At 42.5% G+C, this 25132-nt stretch overlaps 1 protein-coding gene across 3 annotated transcripts in view; it reads right to left on the reverse strand.

The window, feature by feature from the left end:
• SHISAL1 (shisa like 1) overlaps window positions 1-25132 on the reverse strand; it is a 130986-nt gene that overhangs the window by 49846 nt on the left and 56008 nt on the right. For all 3 annotated transcript variants that reach the window (XM_060684157.2, XM_060684156.2, XM_060684158.2), the window contains exons 2-3: window positions 22231-22330; window positions 18457-18670 (exon numbers count right to left, since the gene is read on the reverse strand). In XM_060684157.2, coding sequence (XP_060540140.1) covers window positions 18457-18670; window positions 22231-22297 — 281 coding nt within the window. In that variant the 5' untranslated portion in view covers window positions 22298-22330. The remainder of the gene's footprint in view (window positions 1-18456; window positions 18671-22230; window positions 22331-25132) is intronic.

The following is a 25132-nucleotide window of genomic DNA, read 5'->3' on the forward strand; positions in this document are numbered from 1 at the left end:
CTTTTGTTAAGTGCCATAACCAGTGGTGGGATTCAAATAATTTAAGAACCTGTTCTCTGCCCTAATGACCGTCTGGGTAAGCATGGCCAGGGGGTGTGACAGGGAGCACTTGGCCTCCTGCACGCCCCTGGCAGCAAAAATGGGCCACGGGGGCGGGGGATGCGCCACCCTCCGTACCCCGTTTTGGGCCTAGTAGGCCTCCCTGGGAGATAAAACTGGCCACGGAGAGGCCGCACTACCCCCTCTGCGCCCCGTTTTGGGTCTAGGAGGCCTCCCTGAAGCCTCCCACGGAGCAAAAATGGGCCTAGGAGGCCTCCCTGAAGCCTCCTGGGAAGCAAAACGGGCCTAGGAAGCCTCCCTGAAGCCTCCTGGGAGCAAAAATGGGCCATGGGGGGGGCGTTGCCCCCCATGCCCCATTTTGGGCCTAGGAGGCCTCCTTGTATTTACCTGGGAACCAAAATGGGGTGTGTGGGGACTCCTGGAAGGGGTGGGGCAGGAAGGGGCATGGCCAACCATCAATTTAATTACCGGTTCGCCCGGCTGAATTTAACTACCTGTTCCGAACCGGCTGAATCCCACCACTGGCGATAACTGTGAATATCATATCTAGCTCTGTCCCACTTGCCATGACTGTAATAGTAAATCTCTTGACAACTAAAGCTTGTTAGGATAGTCTTTCTATTACTGTTCCTGTAATTTCATTTCTTTGTGATGTCCTACTAGCTTTAAACTTACCTATGTACAAGAAATATACAATAAATGTATATTTAAAAAGCTGAATGAAAGTGTCTTAGAGGAGGAGGGTATGGCAAGCTAAAAAGAGATGCCTATGATATGCTTCTCTTAATTTCCGTATTTAAAATTAAGTATTATGGCTTTTTCTCCATCTGCAACTGCTCCATATCCTTAACTGAGGCAGAAAAGCAGGAAATCCCAGTTTGATAATCTGTTATTCTGTTAAAGTACAATATTTAAGAACCGTGATAATTCTTTGTGATATATTATTATTGATTGTTAAATTCCTATCCTAGAGGAAAATCTGGAGCTGAGTACTATAACAGTGATTCAGAACCACAATAATATAGACTTTGTAATCCACAATTCATTTTTATGCAGCTCGACTACTCAATGTAAAAATTTAGATTCTGCAAAGTGATTCTTCCTTGACATAAATTGCATAATTCGGCATTCAGTTGGGATCCAATTGGTTCATCTTGACTATTGGCTGGCTACTTAGATCTACTGAAATAGGAATCTCTGCCTACTGCCGAAGGAAGAGATGTAGCCAGACCATGCAGCCTCTTCAAAATATGAGCCCTGATTCAATGCCATTTTGGTACAGTGTTTAAGATGTTGGTCTAGTGACCCGGAGATGGTGAGTTCTAGTCCTGCTTTAGGCATGAAGGCTGGCTGGGTTACTGTGAGACAATCACTCTCTCTCAGCCCAATCCAATTCTGAGGATGTTGTTGTGGGGAAGATAGGAGACAGGAAAATTAGATGTGTGTGACACACACACACACAAATACATGCCTGCACACACAGGGATGAGCTCCTGGGGGTTCGGCAGGGTTGGGGCGATCCTCTAGCCAAGGATCGCCGGGGTTTGGCGAACCCCCAAATGGCACCTTTGGCTGGCCATGCCCACCTCACCCCTCCCACCCCACCCCTCCCAGGAGTCTCCATGCAGGGGCTCCATGCAACATTCCAGGTAAGTGCAGGGGCTGCACGGAGGATCTGGGAGGGCAAAAAATGGCCCTACTGGAGGTTCCAGAAATCTGGAAACAGGCCTGTTTTTGGCCTCCGGAGGGCCTCCGGAGCCCGGGGAAGCTCTTTTTGCGCTCCCGGAGGCTCGAGGAAAGCTTCTAGAGCCTGGGGAGGGCGAAAACGCCCCCACACTGTTGTGCAGGCAGCCGACTAGGCCACACCCAGCCAGCAACGGGGCAGCAAACCCGTTGTTAAAGGATCTGAAGCCCACCCCTACACACACACACACACACACACACACACACACACACACACACAATAAAAGGTTAGATAATACCAGGAAATAGCAGAATAGAAGACAAAGAATTAGAGAAGTTGACAAAGTATCAAGATCTAAAAACTGAAATTGAAAGGTTATGGCCTAAACCAGTCATGATGATCCCAATCATTATCAGCGCATTCCAAAATACTTGGATGACACTTAGAAAATCTGCACATTGACAAAATTTCCATCTGTCCATTACAAAAGATCAGAACAAAAAAAAAAAAAAAAACAGAGTTGGAAGGGACCTTGGAGGTCTTCTAGTCTAACCCCCTGCTGAAGCTGGAGACCCAACACTATCTCAGACAAATGGCTGTCCAATCTCTTCTTAAAAAATCTCTAGTGATGGAGCATCATGACTTCCGAAGGCAAACTATTCCACTGGTTAATTGTTCTCACTGTCAGGACATTTCTCATTAGTTCTAGATTGGATCTCTCCTTGAATTAATTTCCATCCATTGCTTCTTATCCTGCTTCCAGATACTTTGGAGAATAGGTTGACTCACAAAGAGGAAGTGGGGGGGGGGTCAATCTATTCTCCAAAGCAACTAGAAGTTTGAAGCAGTGTGAAAGCACTGCTTGAATCTGCATATATATTATACTTACACATTACAACATTGTAAGTTCTTGGGAAGAACTCAATTCACATGAAGAGTAACACCAGCTAAAGAACTGGCAGCTATTTTCTGTAATTTTTTTGTAAATCATCATCTTCATCATAATTGAGATTTGCATCCATTATTGGTACTATATTTAGCAATAACAATGGATGCCTTGGATGCAATCCCAAAACATCTGGAGCACTACTTAAACATCACTGGCATTGAGAAAATAAGCATCAGTCAATTGCAAAAGGCTGCTTTACTTGGAATAGCTTACATCCTGTGATATCTTTAACAACATCTGCCTAACACATTTCCTTCAGAAGGACTTCTTGGATAAAATCCAGTGTAAACATCTGGCTGACTGCATGACAAACCATAATAATAACAACATATAACAAAGAAGAGCAAATATCACCTTTGTAGTAAAAAAGAATGAAACAATATATTTGATCAGTGGTTGCAGCAAAATTTCACAAACTATGAGCAGCTACATGAGTGAGTTGAGGAGGTTTGGGAAACTGAGTGAGTTAAGATCTTATGGGACTTACAGATCCAAACCGACAGGCCTTTTGTTCATAACATGCCAGATATAACAGTTATTGAAAAGAAGAAAGTCTGGTTCATTGATTTTGCTATCCTAGGAGACGCTAGGATTGAGGAAAAACAATTGGGAAAAATTTTGAAATACTGGGGCTTGCAGATTGAAGTTGAGCATTTATGAAAAAATAAATCCATTGTTAAAGTGATCACGACTGGAGCTCTCGGAGAGATATTTAAAGGTGGAATGGGAGAATTGGCAGGCCAATTTGCCAGAGCCAATTTACTACAGGAGAATGCACCATGGCCAAGTCACTGCAGGATAATTCGACACAGGACAATTCAACAATTCAACTTAATTATTTAAAATGATTATTTAAAAAAAAAAATTTTGTCATTCACATTTCATTTTGTCCCCCCTTTTTTGCATCCTTTTTTAATGATTCTATTCCACCACTTCTTCGATATTAGTGTAACTCCTGTCCCGCAGCAAATTGTTCCATAGCGAGTTGGCCGTAGCAAGTTGGCCGCAACAAGTTGACTGTGGTGAAGGGGTGTCGAATTCAAGGTCTAGGGGCCCTATCCGGCCTATGGGGTGCTTAGATCTGGCCTACGGGGCCGCTTTGGAAACAGCGAAGGACCAGCCCACATAGTGGTGGGTTTAAAATTTTTTACTACAGGTTCTGTGGGTGTGGCGTGGCTTGGTGGGCATGGCAGGGGAAGGATACTGTAAAATCTCCATTCCCTCCCCAATCCAGGGGAAGGATACTGCAAAATCCCGATTTCTTCCCGATCAGCTGGGACTTGGGAGGCAGAGAATAGATGGGGGCGGGGCCAGTCAGAATTTTTACTACCGGTTCTCCGAACTACTCAAAATTTCCACTACTGGTTCTCCAGAACTGGTCAGAACCTGCTGAAACCCACCTCTGGGCCCACAGTACCTCTGCCAGTGAAAACAGAACTTGGGAGGACTGCCTGTGGGCCTCCTGAGCTCCATTTTCACCGGCAGAGGGTTGCAGGAGCCTATCGCAGCTGACAACAGAGCTCGGGAATCCGTTTTCGCTGGCAGAGATCCATGGCCTCCACAGGCACCCCCAACATGAGTGACATCGAGCTGGCCATGCCCACCCGACCCCCAAGGTCAAACAGAACCCTGATGTGGCCCTCAATAAAATCGAGTTTGACACTCCTGTCCTAGACCCACATAAAGGACTTCCTCAATATCTGGAAATATTGAATTTATCAGACCTCAGCATGCTAATTTACAAAATACCACTCTGCTTGGAACTGCCTATATTCTTCAATGCTACCTTAATAATTCTTAGGTCCTTGGTCTGGACATGAATTATTAAGTTTCCACCAGTCTTAGACTGCAAATCCAACTGTAGATTACCCACACGTAATAATAATGTGTTCTGCCTCAGCTACGGACTCAAAGAACGCAGCACACACAAAGTCTGTACAAACCTTAGTTTACTAAATTAAATCAGTCTTTTTCAAATAAAGGCTGTTAATTTACTTTCTTAACAGCCTACAAGAATCCAAAGAATAAATAATCGTAATCTTACTAGGATTGGCAGAAAGCCGAGAAGCAATTTGCAGGACACTGATAAAAGAACTAAGATCCAGACGCGAAGGAGAATGAACTAAGTTGTTCCCTGCAAATTGCCTTAGTCGTCATCCGTCGTTAAATAGGCTAAGGGAGTGGCCAATTAGCCCCAACCCTTACTCTCGAGGAGACCTCCTCCTGAGGAGCCACTCCTGCCTTTTGGCAGCTCTGCGCGCCCATGCATCGATAAGAGGCTCCTCTTCTTCCTCTTCACTTATGGGAGCTTCTGGAGGTCCTGAAGGCCCTGGCTGAATCCCCGCCTCTGGCACCACATCTTCTTCAGCCTCCTCATTGTCCGACTGCACAGGCTGCTGGCACAGCACCATACCAGCCTCCTCGCTGTCGGAATCAGCTACTAGTTGCACAGGCCGCTGACGGGCCCCAACATAATGTGATACTTTGCATCAAACTTTAGTCCAATCCAAAGCAGTGTAGGTCATGTGTCGCACAATCCTGGTAAACATTTGCAGCTCTGAAGATTTAGCACTGGACACAAATGTTTGCAAAACAATAGAAACAAATATGCTTCTCATGAAAAAAAAAACATGAAGAGAACAAAAGTCATAAAAGCAGGGCTTGCAAATGATGAAACCGTTATTTCAGCTCTCTTAGAAAAGTAACTTCTGTTTTTTTCCCCAAAATGAGCAAGGAGGATTGTATGTGCTGTATGTTGGCTTGCAAACAGTTCAGAGATGCTACAGTGAAATCTATGAAGATACCTGATACCTATTGGGTTTTTTTCTAAAACCATTCATGCACCAGAAAAATGTGGATAGGTGTAGGCAGAATAGATTTTTCCAAGAGAAAACAGAGAAAAGGGAAGCTGCATTTTGTAGGCTTCCCAGTATTTATTTACTTTAACCCCAGAATGTAAAATGTCTCCATGAGATAATAAAAAATGCTACTTTCTTCCTGCTAATTCACAGCTGAGTCACTGAGATTCCACAGTACAATATGGTGGACTTCCAACTGCTGCCCAACCATAATCCCCAACATCTTGTGGTGGTGCAGAGTTTGGATCTGGTTATTTTTTTTTCATCTGATTTGTTTGGTGAGTTGGTGTCAATATCCAATTTTATAGAATCAGTGCAACTTTTCCATCAGTTTCACATTCGTTTTCTTGTCCATATACTCTTCTTACAAAAAATTAAATTGCTGGAGATGGTTCCTCTGGAGTCTTTATCTTTAGTGGAACAACCTAGAGAAATGGAACCCCTGCTCTTCACCTCATCCCAATTTTACATTGGGGAAAAAAAAAACAATAATGCAGAACAGCTGTTATTTGAATCAAAATAATGACAATGGGTCATATACGTAAAGAATCTCTTTGGATTTTTACTTGGTGGGCAGAAAAAGACTGGGGAAAATGATTAAATGCATGGCTTGTGTTTGAGCATTTCAGGTGATGAAAAGAGGGCAAATAAACTGCAAGAAAGCTGGGGGTTGTTCATTAAATTACCTGTTTTGGCTTACAAGCTATTGTATGACTCTGAAATACACAGACAGGAATACAGGTAATCCTCGACTTTGTTGTTGTTAGTTGTGAAGTCATGTCCGACCCATCGTGACACCATGGACAATGTTCCTCCAGGCCTTCCTGTCTTTTATCATCCTCTGGAGCAGTGGTGGGTTGCTACCGGTTTGCCCGGGATTGGGTGATTTGGTAGTGGTGGGAAGCTCCACTCACCCACCTGAACGTCTCTGCACATGTGCAGAAGCTTCTGTGCGCGCAAATGCGCCCACAAGCAAAACGGTAGTGATGGGATTTGAATTCCACTACTGCTCTGGAGTCCATTTAAGCTCATGCCTACTGCTTCAGTGACTCCATCCAGCCACCTCATTCTCTGTCATCCCCTTCTTTTACCTCAGTCTTTCCCAGTATTAGGCTCTTCTCCAGTAAGTCCTTCTTTCTCATTAGGTAGCCAAAGTATTTGAGTTTCCTCTTCAGGATCTGGCCTTCTAAAGAGCAGTCAGGGTTGATCTCCTCTAGGACTGACCAGTTTGATCGCCTTGCAGTCCAAGCAAAGTTATGTTAGCAGAGGGGAAAAAAAGACCTACAAATTTGTCTGTCCTTGGGTTTATGACCATCACAGTGTCCCTGCAGTCATACGATAAAAAATTTGGTGCCTGGCAGTAGTATGTATTTACAACAGATGCAGTGTCCTGAGTCCCATTTGCAATCTTCTCAGTTGGCTTCCGCCAAATGAAGTCAATGGAAGAAGCCAGATTCACTTGATGAGGATGGCAGAATGGTTGTAAAAATGAGGCACAACTTACTTAATGACTTGCTTAGACATGGAACTTCTGATCCCAACTGGCGTCGTAAGGACTAGCTGTATTCGCTCCTGACTTGTTAGAAGTCATTTGTAGATGCACAAGGATCCCGAGTGGGGAAGTCAGCTCTTCTCAGAACTGAACTGTCTCTCTGCATACCACTTGTCTATAAAGTGCTTTCTTTGGTTCATTAAAAATTATGTACTGAAAAGTGAACACTCAATTTTAAAATAGCAATTTGTTCAATGAGGCCATTATGTGGGCTCTCCATCTGTTCCTTAAAAACAACATCTGCTTGGGTAAGTTTAAATACAAAAATGTATTTTATCTGAATTTAAATATAACACATTTTTGTAAAAAAAAAAAGAGAGAGGATTTGATCACAAGACAAAATGTCTGCATTTTAGATGCTGTTAATTCTGATAATGTCTGCCTTTAAATTTAATCTCTTGAACTAAGCACTTGTGTGGTCAATATCTTGTCTTATCCGTATTAAATGGGTACTGATAAGGCACCATTCCTGTTTATAAAAAGGTAAAGGTTCCCTTCGCACATATGTGCTAGTCGTTCCCGACTCTAGGGGGCGGTGCTTATCTTCATTTCAAAGCTGAAGAGCCAGCGCTGTCCTAAGACGTCTCCGTGGTCATGTGGCCAGCATGACTAAATGCCAAAGGCACACAGAACGCTGTTTCCTTCCCACCAAAGGTGGTCCCTATTTTTCTACTTGCATTTTTTACGTGCTTTCGAACTGCTAGGTTGGCAGAAGCTGGGACAAGTAACGGGAGCTCACCCCATTACATGGCACTAGGGATTTGAACCGCTGAACTGCCAACCTTTCGATCGACAAGCTCAGCATCTTAGTCACTGATTCACCGTGTCCCTTTCCTGTTGATATATATAGCAAATAAGTCTTTTGCTTTAAAAGATAGGAGTTTATCCTGAGGAAGTGGTATAAAAGAGTCAAGATGGCACCTGCACGCATGTGATTGAAGCCCTGTGCCTTTTTTATTTGTGTTGCAACCATTTTTTTTTTAATTCTACCTAAACAGGTCATTTTGGCTATCTGCTGGATTTCAGCTGCTTTCCACCCAGGTGTACAAAGAAATGTTCTGGAATCGCTCTGTGAAATATCTGGAGATACTCCACTGCTAAACATAGTCAATAGGGAAGACAGATTAATAATGGTGTTTCTAATTTGATTACTGTAGTGATTCAGTTAACAACTGTGGCAAGAAAGATCACAAAATGGGGCAAAACTCACCTAACAAATGTCTCACTTAACAACAGAAATTTTGGTCTCAGTTGTTATCATAAGTTGAGCTACCTGTACTGAATAGATTATAACAATACACCAGAGTTTTTTTTATTAATAATAAAACATTCATAATATATTCCTAAACCACGGTGGTGCAGTGGTTAGAGTGCAGTATTGCAGGCTACTTCTGCTGCCTGCCGGCTGCCTGCAATTTGGCAGTTCAAATCTCACCAGGCTCAAGGTTGACTCAGCCTTCCATCCTTCCGAGGTCGGTAAAATGAGAAGCGAGATTGTTGGGGGCATTATGCTGACTCTGTAAACTGCTTAGAGAGGGCTGTAAAGCACTGTTAAGCGGTATATAAGTCTAATGATTCAATATTATTATATTTCCCTTAATATCATATAATTAAATTCTTATTTAAGAAGAACTGCATAAAAAGAAAGTCTTAACATCCTTCCTGGGAGCAAATGTAACACCAGCTATTTGATCGATTTTGCAAGTCGGAGAATGGCTGAAATACCTTAAATTTTGGCAAGTTCTTCATGAGTCAGGGAATCCCTCAGTTATCCAAGATATGAACCTTCTTGGGGCTTTAGAGGTTAACTAGCTCCTGCTTTATATATAAAATGTTTGTTGTATTAAGCAAATTACTTCTGGTCCAAATCACTTTTCCCTCTGGTGTACTTTCATACCATTTAACTCTACTTATAGTATCAAAACAATGAAGGAAGAATTGGGAGGAATTCTTCTCACCCTATCATTAGCTCCTTCACGATCAAGAAATAGCTTAATGCAAGCAAGCTACACAATCAATCACAGCTGGGGGGCAATGAGTTGGAAACAACGTTCAACCAGGTGAACTTTAAGACCAACCTGAAACTGCTCTCTGGTTTCAGCTCAACCATGAAATTACTATTCGTGGCTTTGCTGATGCCCACAGAGGTGGAGAGGAGAGAAGAGCCAATAGTGCAGAAACCCAACTACCAGTATAGGAAAAAAAACCCCATCACCTATTTTCCACACAGGGTGGATTTGTCTGGAAGAATTTTGATCCAGATAGACCTAGCTGAGAAAACAGAGAACATTACAGAATTTCTATGTTGATTCTCAGTCATCTTCTAGAAGGTCATGGTTGTCCACAAAGGTGCTTTTTTCAGGAGACAAATGGACTTTCTTGTTTTTTTCTTTTGAAGATGTTTCGTTCTCATCCAAGAACATTTCTTCAGCTCTGACTGGACAGTGGGGAATGGAGGGATTTATATTCCTTGCAGAGAGCTGGTCATTTGCATCCTTCCTGAGGGTCATCGAAGCACTTGGAGGCTTATCTGTGTCCTCAGGGTCACCTGAGTAGTGCAAATGGTTCCTCTCATCTGCAATTTTTCCTCTGGAAATCCATTCCTACTCCCAACACCATTCAAACGGTGTTCATCTCAAATTGTATAGCTAAACGTCTGTAGAGATTCTCAGTCATCCAGGTCATGGTTGTCCCAAAAGTGTTTTTTTTTTACAAGAGGCAACTGGACTTTCTGGTTTTTCTTTGAAGACGTTTCGCTTCTCAACCAAGAAGCTTCTTCAGTTCTGACTGAATGGAAGAATCCTTCCATTCCTCATCAGCCAGCCAGAACTGAAGAAGCTTCTTGGATGAGAAGCGAAATGTCTTCAAAGAAAAACCACAGTCCAGTTGCCTCTTGTAAAAAAACACCTTTGGGATATATTCATCACATATCATATGCAGTGAGAGTTGGAAGAGACGCCTTAACGGTCATCTGGTCTCACCCCTCTGCTTCCTACCTCTATATTGTTCAGTTACCTTGAACTGCAAGATGGGCGATAGATAGATAGATAGATAGATAGATAGATAGATAGATAGATAGATAGATAGATAGATAAATATACAAATATACAAATAGTCCTTAACTCAACAGTGAAACGTAAAATTTGTTGCTATCGGTTCTGTGGGCGTGGCTTAGTGGGCATGGCTTGGTGGCGGTGGGTCATGTGACTGGGTGGGTGTGGCCAAGTGAGAATTTTCTTTGCGTTTTGCTCCATTTTACAACTTTTCTGGACAGGTTTGTTAACTGAATCACCGCAGTTGTTAAATTAGTAACATGGTTGTTAAGTGAATCTGGCTTCCCCGTTGACTTTGTTCGTCAGAAGGTCGTAAAAGCTGATCACATGACCTGGGGCACTGCAACCGTCATAAATATGAACCAGCTGTCAAGCATCTGAACGTAAAACACGTGACCATGGGGGATACTGCAGCAGTTCATAGTGTCAAAAATGGTCGTAAGTCACTTTTTTCAGTGCCGTTGTAACTTCCAATGGTCACTAAATGAGCTGTTATAAGTCGAGGACTTACCTGTAAAACCCCCTACAGATGCCATTCAGCCTCTGCTTTGAAGACCTGTCATCACTTCAACTGGCAGTTGCTTCACTGGCCAACAATTTGCATAATCAGGAAGTTTTTCCTGAAGTTAAGCTTTAACCTATTTCTTTGCTTCCTCTTGTATGGGTTTTTTTTGGATCTCCAAGCTACCCCAAGTCATCATCTTCTTTTAACGACCACATAAACCCTCGTGGGGTGGAATCTGGACAACTGAATGGAGCTGAGTGTTTACTGGCCGGATGCCCTTCCTGTCACCAATGTGGAGTTATATTCAGCAGATACATTCTCATCGTGCCCAGAGAGAGAAATATCTGCCTCTACCTAGGACTGAACCCGCAGCCTCCTGATTGTGAGGCGAGAGCTCCACCTCTAGGCCACCGCACCACTCATCCAAGCTTCCCCAAGTAACCAAAGAAAACAAAAAAAACCCCTGTGCCTGGTGCCGATGAGGGAACCTGGGGGAAGCTACATCGCATTTTGACTTTCTCCTGCCTGCCTCTCACCGTCCTGTTCGCTCACATAGGGCCGCTCTCCTCAGGGTTCCGACAGCGAGCCAATGTCACCTTGCTGTGTCCAGGGGTAGGGCGTTCTCTGTGGGTGCTCCCACCCTCTGGAATGAATTACCTACTGAGCTCCGGACGGCTCCTGATCTCCGCTCCTTCCGTCGGGACTTGAAGACTTGGCTTTTCAAACAAATAGGCTGAGACTGATTCCTGGCTTTATTATTTACTACTAATTAGTTATTTGGATTAAATTATGATTTTATTGTACTTGTTTCTTAACTTGTGTTCACCGCCCTGAGTCCTTCGGGAGAATGGCGGCATATAAATACATGTAATAAATAAATAAATAAATAAATTTTATCGGCTTCTGATTTTTAAAAACAATTTCTCTTTCTCTCCACACACAGACACAGATAGAAAAAAACAGGACGGATGTAAGTGGATGCCCCGGCCAACATCGTAACAGATTATCTTTATTTTTAATTGCACGTATTTCCAAGCAGGAAGTTTTGGCTGCTAAACCAAGTAGGGCAAAGGAGACGTGGGATGGAGACAGAGAATAGTGGCCTCTGCTTGGATTCACATGGCCAACCCAGACACCCAGCTTGAAGTGCTTTAAAGCACAGTGATGCCATTTGAAGAGTCTGACATGCACGCGTGCGTGCACACTCATACCCATCTCAGTGACAGGGAGGGGAAGACCCGAGGGTCTAACTTTTCTCCGTTTAGATCTCAGCAATTGGTAGGAGGCAATTTACAACAGCACTTTGTTTGATAATTAACTGCTCTGGTGCATTTAAATCACCCACCTACCAAGTGGGCACGCTGCTGCTTCTCTGCCCCTCCTAGTGAGCTTCCGATGGTGGGGAGTAACTAGATTATTCACATTCTTAAATAAGATGGAGTCTGGAAGAAAGCAATTCTCTGGATGTCTGTATGATTTAGGACAGGGGTCTGCAACCTTAAACATTCAAAGAGCCATTTGGACCCGTTTCCCACAGAAAAGAAAACACCGGGAGCCACAAAACCCTTCCTGTGCCTGACTATTTCTTGAGCGGCCACAAAACTAGCATACGTAGTTGAATTAAACGTTCTGTTTTCTTCTGAAATTTCTTTCCTTGGATTTATCCATGGTTGGCCTACCAGGGGTTGAAAAGCTCAATAAATTGTATGCCGGTGGGTGTCGCACATTGGCGGTTGTGACACATATTTTGAGTGACAGGGAGCCGCAGCAGAGGGGTGAAAGAGCCACATGCGGCTCCAGAGCCGTAGGTTGCTGACCCCTGATTTAGGAGTCTAACTTCTTTCTTGCTGGAAGTCATGTTCAGAATGGTAACTCACTCAGAAGTTTCCTACTGGTTCGCCCCATGCATGCATGCTCATTTCTTGCGAGCCCACCTTCCACGCATGTGCCTGGCCTTCCACACATGCACTTTGCTTGCACGCATGCCTTCGGTGCATGCGCCCGGCTTCAAAAACATACCTAAATAGGATGGCATAGAGTGATCGCTGCTACCGGTTCCAGCGAACCGGTACGAACCGGCTGAATACCACCTCTGATTTGATCCAGGATGAATTATTTATAATTTTTGAGATGACTTGGGGTAGATAAAGAGCCTGTGATATACTTTCTATGAGTGGATTACAATAACCGTTTGTTAACAGAGAGTTTTGAAACTTTAATTTGGTTCTGTTTTAGTGTTGTTATTTTCCTGTTAACCACTTTGTCACTAAAATAACTTACAGAAGACAGGTCAACAATTTGTAAATAGATTTAGTACATTAAATTTTTTTGGGGGGGAGGGCCTGTTTTGTAAGGGGTGGGAACGAATCTATTAATCACTATTCAGCTACAGGGGATATTAATGTGTATATGTGGGTTTTTTGCGCACTTTTTTCTTTTTAATTGTTTTGAGGTTTTGGTCCCTTTTCTCTTTCTTTTGGATTCTTTTTTTTTCTTTTGGAGTTCTGTATTTTGTATTTTAATCTTGTTTCGAATAAAATAAAAAAAATTTTTTTTTTAAAAAAAGAGATATTTCCTTTTATTTGGGGTGTGTGGGTTTTACACAAACTTTCACGGCCTATTTAAAACATCTCCCCTCAGAATGATCAAAATGCTTGGCAGGCTTAAGTTGTCCCTGGTGACGCAGTCCAGGTTGAGATTTCGCCATGTAGTGACCTCATAACAGCCAATCCCGTAATGGATTTCAAACCCCGGCGCTACCAGTTCGTTATCTGTAGCGCACAGGTATGCTTGCTTGCTTCGTGAGCGTGTGGCGCTTCTGCGTATGCGCAGAGCATTTTTATGACATCTGGGCGGGTGGGCGGAGCCTCCCAACACCGCCACTAAACTGGGAGCAACCCATCACTGATCCAATCAGAATTGTGACCTTGTTCCATTTTCCTGGGGAGTGTGTATGTGTTGAAAAATGCCACCTCTTCAGAAACATCTGTGGGAGGGAGGCTAAAACACTCAAGATAGTGGCTGCAACTGTGAGACAGAAATCCTGCCTCCTTTTAATGTTCTTTGAAGCATATTCTAAAAACAGGCAGAGTCTTCAATCTTATGGCCATAGCTTATAACTAGACTTTTTAATATATATATATATATATATCCTCTGAGGATGCCCCACAGCTGTTCCAATCAATTAGCACCAATGAAGTGAAACAAGTATTACAAAAAGATGGAAGGTGATAAATGAAAACAGGATGAGTTTATGTGCTGTGAAAATGAGAAAAAAAGTGGGCATAGGTCCTTCAGTTTGTGCTTTAACAGCAACTTTCTCATTTGCTACTTCCAGATGTAGGAGGATAGAAAATGAACCTAAAATGTGCATTTTATACACTAATACATAACGTACAAAAGGAGAGATTAAAATGTGAATAACTGGGCCCCAAAATAAATAAAGATAAGATCTATTTGTTCATAACACTTATTGCTATTATTTTTAAATAAACCCAAAGAGCGTTGCAATACAATTCAATAAAATGCATTATGTTAAGGAAAGGGCACTGGAAAATAGACATACTCAAATATTAGAAGAAATGATTACGGGAATGCATATAAATCTTCTACAATTCAGCAGCAAAAAAAGATCAGTTTCACTCAAGGACTTCAATTCACCTCTTGGTGATTTGCTCATCGGTCTTTAATGATGATTTATTGTAGCATGAATACTTGAAATGTACAGACCAAGAGAACATCTGTGACACTTTTCATTATTTCAAAAGGCAATCATTTCACTTGCTTTTATTTGTTCACTTAAGGTAGGTAGCTGAGCTCATTCCGTAGATAGTGTGCCTAATGGAAGTAAGTCACCAAAGTCAATCCCAATTTGCACACACAATAATAGGAGGAGGAACTATATCCTTGAGAATTGCATCTCAATTTAAATCATTTTCTTACAGAGGTTTGCAAATAGGCTTTCAAAGCAATTCTTTCCCTACTGTTTTCAAACAGTTTCCTATTGTTTGATGAGGACTTAGCAAGGATTCCTTAAAGAGGAGAAAAGGTTTAATCCAGTGTTTCTCAACTATGGCAACTTTAAGATGGGTATGGACTGCAACTCCAGTATTCCCCCACCAGACAACAAAACTCATGATTTATTGGCATCTGTCATGGTTTTATACCATTTTTTCTACTAAGGCAAGTTGCCACGAAATCTGTAAAAAGATAAACAGCAAGGCATCTCCAAGGAATAAAATGGTAAGATCCAGTGGTGAAATCTAAAATTTGTTACTACCGGCTCTGTGGGCGTGGCTTGTTGTGGGGGGGTAATGTGACTGGGTGGGCATGGTCATTTTTTTTTTAACTTTAAAAACCTTTTTTTCTACAACCTCTTCGGCGAAAAAATGCTTTCAAAAGGCTCTGACGATCCCAGCTGAGTTGCCTGATCGTCAGAGGCTTTTTTTTCTTTTAAATGCCTCTGATGATCAGGCAACTCAGCTTGGATCGTCAGGCGTCAGCTTGGATCATCAGCTTGGATCATCAGCTTGGATCGTCAAACTCAGCTTGACAATCAGGCAACTCAGCTTGGATCATCAGAGGCATAAATGCCTGTGACGATCCAAGCTGAGTTGCCTGATTGGTAGAAGCTTTTTTAAAAAGTCTCTGCCGATCAGGCAACTCAGCTTGGATCGTCAGAGGCATTTAAAAGAAAAAAAGCCTCTGATGACCGTGTGGCTCAGCTGGGCATGGGGGGGGGACAGGGATTTTTGCTACTGGTTCTCTGAACCACCCGTCTCCATCGCTACCGGATCGGGCTATCCGGTCCGAACTGGGAGCATTTCACCCAGATCCCAAGATTAACCGAAAATGGAAGATTCAGTGAAAAGCCAAACCAAACTGATTTTCTAGGAACTAGAGAAGTGAGGAGGAGCTAACAAACAATTCTCCCCTTCACAGATGGGGTGAGACTCAGGAAAGTTCTTTTGCATGTCAGCAATGGCGTACGGCAGGGGTGTCAAACTCGAGGCCTGAAGGCCGGATCTGGCCCACGGGATACTTAGACCTGGCCCACTGAGCCACCCTGGAAACAGCGGACTGGCCCAAAGTGCCTCTGCTGGCAGAACACATGGGCCGCCACAGGCGCCCCTGACATGAGTGAAGTCAAACTGGCCACACCCACCCTGGCCACGCCTACCCCGTCCCCCCAAGGGTCAAATACAACCCTGATGCGGCCCTCAATGAAATCGACATGACACCCCTGGCATAAGCGGAGAACTGTTCAAAGAGCTTCTCTTGCAGTTAAAAGGCAGGTTGGAGCCCTATGTGGTCATGTGGACAGCTGGACCTTCTAAAACAGTGGCCTTCAACCTTTTGCGCACCAGGGATCGGTTCCATGGAGAAAGATGTTTTCATGGATTGGAGGAGGCATGGTTTCATGTAGTGCCTGCATCCCCATTCTTCGTTTATATTTTTCTCTCTTTTTGCACTTCTATCCTTGTTCTCTTTTTATTCTTTATTCTTTTCTCTTGTTAGTGTGTTTTTATGTTTATTCTAATAATATAATACAATTATTTGAGAGTAAAAAAAAAAGAAAAGGTTCCACCAGATTCTATTTTTTTGCAACATAGAATCACAGGGCTGGGGGTGGGGGTGGACTTGGAGGTCTTTAGTTCAACCCCTGCCCAAGGCAGGAGACCTTATATCACCCAGGACCAGAGGTGGGCTTCAGCAGGTTCTGACCAGTTCTGGAGAACCGGTAGAGGAAATTTTGAGTAGTTCGGAGAACCGGTAGTAAAAATTCTGATTGGCCCCGCCCCCATCTATTCTCTGCCTCCCAAGTCCCAGCTGATCAGGAGGAAATGGGGATTTTGCAGTAACCTTCCCCTGGAGTGGGGTGGGAATAGAGATTTTACAGTATCCTTCCCCGCCACGCCCACCAAGCCATGCCATGCCCACCAAGCCACACCCAGAGAACCGGTAATAAAAAATTTGGAAACCCACCACTGCCCAGGACACATAATTGTCCAATCTTTTCTTGAAAATCTCTAGTGATGGAGCACTCACAATTCTGGAGGCAAGCTGTTCCATTGATTAATCTTTCTCACTGTGATGTTCTGTTGATTAATAGAAAAACATCTCGCCTTTTTAAGCAAGTATGCACTTATACCAAAACCTAAAAAGAGATGCATGGATCTTGACTACATGCACTTATCCTAGCTCCAACATGCCCTGAGAGATTGGAGGTTTAAAAAACCTTTCTTTGGGGTTTTTCCTTCCAGTACTGAAAGAAGGAAAAACCTTTTTAAGTGCATAGCAATTATTATGGATGCTTAAGTGGACACCAGAAATGTAAACAATACATAATTTATATGACAGGGAAAATTTTTCTCCTACCTCCTCCTTCAATCCAGTTCAAAAAGATGCAAAAGTAAAGTTCTACATTTAGGCAAGAAAAACAAAATGTGCAGGTACAGTATACTGTATGTGGTACTTCGCTCAATAGTAGTAACTGTGAAAGGGATCTTGGAGTCCTAGTGGACAACCATTTAGATATGAGCCAGCCCTGTGCTGCAGCTTCCAATAAAGCCAACACACTTCTAGGCTGCATAAACAGAGGGATAGAATCAAGATCACGTGAAGTGTTAATACCACTTTATACTGCCTTGGTAAGGCCACACTTGGAATACTGCATCCAGTTTTGGTCGCCACGATGTAAAAAAGATGTTGAGACTCTAGAAAGAGTGCAGAGAAGAGCAACAAAGATGATTAGGGGATTGGAGGCTAAAACATATAAAGAACGGTTGCAGGAACTGGGTATGTCTAGTTTGATGAAGAGAAGGACTAGGGGAGACATGATAGCAGTGTTCCAATATCTCAGGGGCTGCCACAAAGAAGAGGCAGTCAAGCTATTCTCCAAAGCACCTGAGGGTAGGACAAGAAGCAACGGGTGGAAACTAATCAAGGAGAGAAGCAACTTAGAACTAAGGAGAAATTTCCTGACAGTTGGAACAATTAATCAGTGGAACCACTTGCCTCCAGAAGTTGTGAATGCTCCAGCACTGGAAGTTTTTAAGAGGACATTTGTCTGAAGTGGTGTAGGGTCTCCTGCCTAAGCAGGGGGTTGGACTAGAAGACCTCCAAGGTCCCTTCCAACTCTGCTATTCTATTCTATTCTATTCTATTCTATTCTATTCTATTCTATTCTATTCTATTCTATTCTATTCTATTCTATTCTATTCTAACTAGACTCTACTTTGGTGTTTCTACTGTAGGCGCTAAGAAGCAAATTTGGAGTCTAGGCTGTGATAAAAACTGCTTCATATACAAACCTGCTGTGAAATTCAATTGCTTTCTTCATCGGCTTTCAATCAGAGTTTTTAAAAGGGATTTCCAAAAAATAAAAGGGAAGGAGAGAAGCAATTAAAAAAAAAAAAGGCCACAGGATTTAAAATAAAAATATAAAAAGAAAATTTACGAAGAGCTCCAGGGATTGTACAATCAAGTGCACCTCACCATTTAAGCGCAAATGATTAGAAGTAATTAATATGCAAAGCCCGCACAAGTTTAAAATAGCAATTAGCCAAGTATAACACTTTTTTCTGCTCTGCAGAAAAAAAAAACAACGGCAATTCCCTCTCCTCCTCGTTTTCCAGCGTTATTTACTTCTTTTATTCTTAGCTGCACACGCAACTAAACACATTTCTGCTACCTGCTTTTATGACTCAGTAAAACTTTTGAATATGGGGGGAAAAAAAATCAAATTTTGATTACAGAAAAAAAGAGGTAGCTTCAGTGGAAGATATTTACTTACTTATGCATGTATCCATCTGCACTGCCCGTTAGGTTCATCTGCATAACAGTCTGAAACTCGGTTTCATTACAGCAATATTTAAAGACGGTGTTGTTGTGGTGACAGCAGAAGATGTAAGATTTATTGTCCGACAGTCGGGGACAATGGAATCCAAAGTGGGAGCGACCTTTGTAATCGGTATATGGCTCACAGACTCGAAAATGTGCAGAGAAAGCTGTAAGGGAAGGTGTAAATCTCTCTGTAACTCATTGGCAACAGAAAAGGAGAATAATTAGCTTTTATGTAGCACCGCCAAGCATTTCTGTAAGGGCATATATATCTTATGACCTTGGGGGACGAGGGGAAGCCACGCTACCTAGGAAACTACAGGTAGTCCTCAATTTACAACAGTTCATTTAGTGACCGTCGGAAGTTACAACGGCACTGAAAAAAGTGATTTCTGACCATTTTTCACACTGACGGCAGCATCTGCACGGTCATGCAAATTATATTTGGATGATTGACAACTGACTCACATTTATGACGGTTGCAGTGTCCCACAGTCACGTGATCCCCCTTTTGTGACCTGCTGATAAGCAAAATCAATGGGGAGGGGGGGAGGGGGAAATCGGATTCACTCAACAACCGTGCTACCAATTCAAGAACTGCAATGATTCGCTCAACGAATGTGGCGAGAAAAGTCGTAAAGCGGGGCAAAACTCACTTAAGAAATGTCTCCCTTGGCAACGTAAATTTTGGGCTCAGTTCTGGCCGTACGTTGAAGACTACCTGTATTAGACAAAGCGGCAGGAGTTCCCAGTGGCTTTAACAGTCAGAGAAAGAAACTTTAGGAAACCTGCGGGATGGACATCAGCTCTCCCAGATAAACCAGACAGGAAACACAATTAGATGAATTAATTCTACTTACCGTATTTTTCGGAGTATAAGACGCACCGGACTATAAGACGCACCTACCTTTTTTGGTGAGGAAAAGAAGAAAAAGAAATCTGCCTCTGAGCAATTTTGCCTCATTGCAGCAAACAGCAAACAGCCTGCTTTACTTTCATTTTCGTTTTCAGCATAGCTTGATTAGCACAAGGGAAAAAAAATCTGCTCCCAGCAATTTACCTCCTTGCAGCAAGCAGCAGGGGCCCACGCAAAACAGCCGATCCAATCAACTTGTGCTAATTAGGTTGTGCTGAAGCTGAAACGAGCTGTTTCTTCTTGCTGCTTGCTGCAAGGAGGTAAACTGGTAGGAGGCAGAGGCCAAAGGATGGGGGCCAGTGGGTGGGTGGGGCTATATTTGGCGTATAAGACGCACCTACATTTTCACCCCCTTTTAGGGGGGAAAAAGGTGCATCTTATACTCCGAAAAATACGGTAATTGAATTGAATTGAACTGAACTTGGCCAAATGTGATTCAACACACAAGGAATCTGTCTCCGGTAGAGAAGCACTCAGTGTACATGGAAATAAACAGAATAATAATAATTGTAAGATTACATTAACTGAATCTGACAAAATCTGCCAAGTATAAACTTCCCGTCGCCTACTTGATCCATTATGGTGTCTGCTTCCTAAATTTCTTTCTTAAAACTGATTGTGGGGTGGGGATGTCCTACTGCTCCTGTCTGATGGCTCCCCAGGCAGCATCTGTTCCCCTCAATCTCCAAAATCTATTCCCTTCATCATATGCACACACACCTCTGTAATCTCAGGTAGATTTTGGGTTTTCTTAATGCCACAGCTGTGAATTTCGGGGGCAAAATAAAACAAACAAATATTTCCCCAAACTGTTGCAATAGGATTATAGCTTAGTTTTGATCAGAGGTGGGATTCAGCCGGTTCGGGTGAACCGGTAGTGGCGGCTGTGGGAGGCTCCACCCACCCGCCCAGATGTAATGCATGAGCACTGCGCATGCACTGAAGGCTTTGCACATGCGGAGAGGTGGCACGTGTGCTCACATCTGCAAACCGGTAGGGAAGGTAAGTGAATCCCTACCTCTGGTTTCGATCAAAGAGTTGCCATGTTTTTTTTTCTGACATTGACTGAATTCCATTTTTAATAATTTACAGCACAATCCAGTGCTTTTCAACCTTGGCAACTTTAATATCTGTGCACCTCTGTCCCCAGAATTCCCAGTCAGTATGTTGGGTTCCATACCACCCACTGATGCTTACTGGTTGAAACTTGCCGACTAGGGAATTCTGGAGGCTGAAAAATCCACACATCTTAAAAGTGGCCAAGGTTGAAAAATGCTGGTGGAATCCTATATTTCCCATCAGCTGGAAGCATCTTAATTTCATGGGTCTGCAGGCTTAACGTTTTTCTTCCAACCAAAGACATGGTTTCATTTTTTTCCCCAAAGCTCCAGCCTTACATGTGAAATGAGATTCTCCATTTCACGGACTGATTAGGCTCTAATGGTTAAGTCCCATTGATTTTTCCGGTAAACAAAGCCCTTTAATTTCCCTGTTGAAATCAATACAACGAAGGAGTTGTCTGAGACCAAGCATCCTGCTGGCTGTCTGTGGCTAATGATGCATCAAATACATACAAAGGTGTCCGTGACATTCAAGAGAACAAAAAGATAAAAAAAAAACCAACCCAAAACCCCAAACATCTATTGCAATCTGCCCTCCATCAATACAGCCTTGTGAGAGTCCTGTAGGAGTCTGTGGTCGTAGTGGATGTGGTTCACATCCGGGACAATTAAATCCAAATCCACCTTTGTGGAGGTAAAAATGGCAGCTTCTTTTAGCTAAGGTGGGAAACACAGCTAGACAATAAGTAGATTACGCCCTTTTCAGAAACGGGAGAATCGGTCATTATATCCTGATCTGTCCCAACTGTAGTGTCCTTGAGAAGGAGAGTCAAGATCATGGCCACAGCCACATAATCAAAATCCCACCTGATTTTTTAATATGTGGTAGACCAGGGGTATCAATCTCGATCCCGTTGCGGGCCGCGTCGGGATTTTGTTTGCCGGGGGGGGGGCAGGGGTGAATGTGGCCTGGCTGTTGCGGTTGACTGGATGGGTGTGGCCAGGCCTGGAGTGGCAGGGGGCAGTCTCTTGCCATCGCGGGCCAACTCCGTGGCCTATCGCGGGCCAATTCTGTGGCCTATCGCAGGCAGGATCCAGCGTGCGGGCCGCGTGTTTCTGTGGTAGACAATTGCTACCGCCATTTTGACCTTTCTGACCCCCACCACTTGTCCCATAGTCCTAGTTATAATCACAAAATCCATGTCAACCTGGAAATGCCATTTTTCTTCTACGCCACCTTATCTGAGTTGCAGATCAATCGCTTCATAAAAACTCTGATCACTCTGTTTCCCTCTGCTTTTTAAAGATCTTCCTATCGAAGATATACAGAAATACCTGCATTTAGGTTATTTAAGGTAATACAGAAATACCTGCCTATAGATTATTTTTACTGGTGTTGCTCTATTACAACCAACGAGCAGCAGGAAATAATGTGCACATATATGAAATAAATAAACCATTTGTAGGATGGCTGACTTGCCTTTCCCAAGACATATCAAGCTCTATTGTTGATTAAAAACAAACAGCAACCAAACAACCAGATGGCGAAAGGAGCTTTTGTAAGAAAAAAAATCAAATGCCACTTTCTTCTATTGTTTTTCATTGACTCTGTGCTGACCCGTGAAAAGCTCATACTGAAATAGATGCTATTTTAGTTGTGCTTAGCAACTAGAGCTTAAGCACAACAAATAGTTCAGGGATTTGGAATCAAAATAAAAGCCACTGATAAATTAAAAAACGTCAGACTTACCTGCTGACAAGAGCGAACAGAATACAATAATCAGTGTATGTAAGGATTGCCGACCACAACTTGTCATTGTTTTCTTTTCATTGAGCTGTTTGAGGATTACCTAATGAACCAGACAAAATAGTGAAGTTAGAAGAGGGGGACATACGGTATATATACACTGATACAACCACATGAAATCAGCATAGCACACACATCAACTAAAGCGCTTCAAAACATCCTAAGCAAACCAAAAGACTCAGCAACCCCAGAATCAAGAGCCTTGATAGTACAGTGGTCTACGCACCCTGTTATTAACACAGCTGCCTGCAATTTACTGCTGGTTCGAATCTCTCCAAGGCTCAAGGTTGACTCAGCCTTCCATCCTTTCTAAGGTAGGTGAAATGAGGACCCAGTTTGTGGGGGCAATAAGCTGACTTTGTATAAATATATACAAAAAGTATGAAGGCTGTTGCTTAACGCATTGTAAGCCGCCCTGAGTCTCCGGAGAAGGGTGGCATATAAATCAAATTAAAAAAAAAAGAAAAAAGAAAAAACAGGAGTCATTTACAAAATACAATGTAAGGACTGCAACAACCACTATGTAGGACAAACAGGCAGAAAATTGGCAGAACACATCCACAAACATCAACTAGCAGTCGGAAGACATGATGAAAATTCTTTAATTTCACGACAGACAGACAGACAGATTTAACCATAGTTTCAATTAGGAAACTGTGACAATCCTAAACCAGGGCAAATTCAAAAACACCAGGGAATTTTTCTAGAAGCCTGGCACTCTGACAAATAAGCCACCAATAGACACATAGACATTAACAACATCTATAGACTGTGCAAAAGAGACAATCACCCAGCCCAAAACAGAACAAAAAGAGCCAAGCACTTCTCCACCAGCAATCAGCAAACAGATCAGCATAGATTAACTCGAAGGTTAACTTCAGACCAAGAAGGAAGTAAATAATACCCCAATCAAGAAACTGCCAAAGAGCCAACAGTAGGCAGCCCATCCAAAGGATCTCTAAGACCATCTCACCAAACAGTGGTGGAATTCAATTTTTTTTTACTACCGGTTTGGTGGGCGTGGCTTGGTGGGCGTGGTGTGGTTGGTGGGCGTGGCAGGGGAAGAATACTGCAAAATCCCCATTCCCTCCCCACTCCTGGGGGAAGGATATTGCAAAATCTCCATTTCCACCAGTGGTGAAATCTAACATTTCTTACTACCGGTTCTGTGGGTGTGGCTTGGTGGTGGTGGTGGGGTAATGTGACTGGCTGGGCGTGGCCAATTTTTTTTTTTTTTACTTTTAAAACCATATTTTACATGTAAAACCATGTAAAAAAATGCTTTCAAAAGGCTCTGACGATCCCAGCTGAGTTGCCTGATCGTCAGAGGGTTTTTAAAAAGCCCTCTGCCGATCAGGCAACTCAGCTGGGATCATCAGAGCTTGGATCGTCAAAGCCATTTATAAGAAAAGGAAGGATGAGAAGAATAATAGTAATACAGTCTTAGTAGTTAATTGGACAGTGTTGTGGGAATTAGTTGTTTAGCAGAGTGATGGCGTTTGGGAAAAAACTGTCCTTGTGTCTAGTTGTTCTGGTGTGCAGTGCCCTCGTTTTGAGGGTAGAAATTGAAACAATTTATGTCCAGGATGTGAAGGGTCTGTAGATATTTTCACAGCCCTCTTTTTGACTCTATATCATAACATATATGATGTTACTCAAAGCAGGGAGCAAGCGAAGAAGACAGAGAAAATATTTTCTGACCATTTCAATCCAAAACATTTTTGCAGGTTAATAAAATACAAATCCAGAGTCACGTGCCATGTTTCCATATGGAAAGCAGAAATTGATAAGAGCAATCAAATAAAACATAAAAAAAGGAAGCAAAAAAAAAGAGAATAGAAAGAATCCAGCAGGGGTTGAAATAAGTCAGCATTCAGCCAGCCAATTAACCTTGAAAGATAAAAAACAAAAGCAAAAGTTCATAAAGCGAACTTAAAAATCCCAGGCATGCTTAGGATAATGTTCTGCCAGAAGATGGAAATGTAACAGTAAGAGTTGGAAGGGGCCTTAGAGGTTATCTACTCCAACTCCCTGCTCACGCAGGAGACCTGTACTAGGGATTCGAACCACCAAACTGCTGACCTTTCTGATCGACAAGCTCAGTGTCTTAGCCACTGAGCCACCTATTCAGGCCTATTGACTTTTCGACTGCTTCCACAAGAAGCTGCAATATTCAAGATTCCCCCTTCCAGGTGGATCCACATCTGTCCAAAAGTTGTCTCGGGTCATTCCTAAGTGCCCCCATTCAATTCCAGGGGACAAAGCTGGCAAAGAACCAGTTCTGGCAGCGAACACAGCAGAGTGTAAGAGAAAGCAGAGCTCTTACTCCACAGCAGCCATCTTGGGGAGGCCTGGACTGATGGGATCTATTATTTTAAATTGGTTTTAGTCTGTTTTAGTATGTTTTTAATGTGTATTTATTGGGATTGTTTCGCTGATGTGAGCCGCCCTGAGTCCTTTGGAGAGAGGGCGGCATATAAATCCAATAAATAATAATAAAAATAAATAATAATCCGTATCTTGTCTCTTTTTTACATGTACTACATGCTACATGTAAACAGATGTGGTGCTTCATCTGCACCAATTATCTCCACCATGTTGACTTTTTTTTTAAAAAATATTTTTATTCTACATTTTTAACCTTTAAAATCAGAATTACACTATTTCAGCTTTCCATTATCGGAATTTTTTCTTAATTTCAACTTATCCACAGCCCTATTGTTTTATAGATATACATTCTTATTTCATAGTTACTTATTTTTATAATACATACAATATTCAATGCCTACTACACTCTAAAATATACATTTTTTCCATTTATTATCTTTCCTGTACATTCACTATA

This window comes from Pantherophis guttatus, chromosome 7 (genome assembly GCF_059756535.1).
Source record: "Pantherophis guttatus breed Tessera chromosome 7, ASM5975653v1, whole genome shotgun sequence".
NCBI classification, from domain to species: Eukaryota; Metazoa; Chordata; class Lepidosauria; order Squamata; family Colubridae; genus Pantherophis; species Pantherophis guttatus.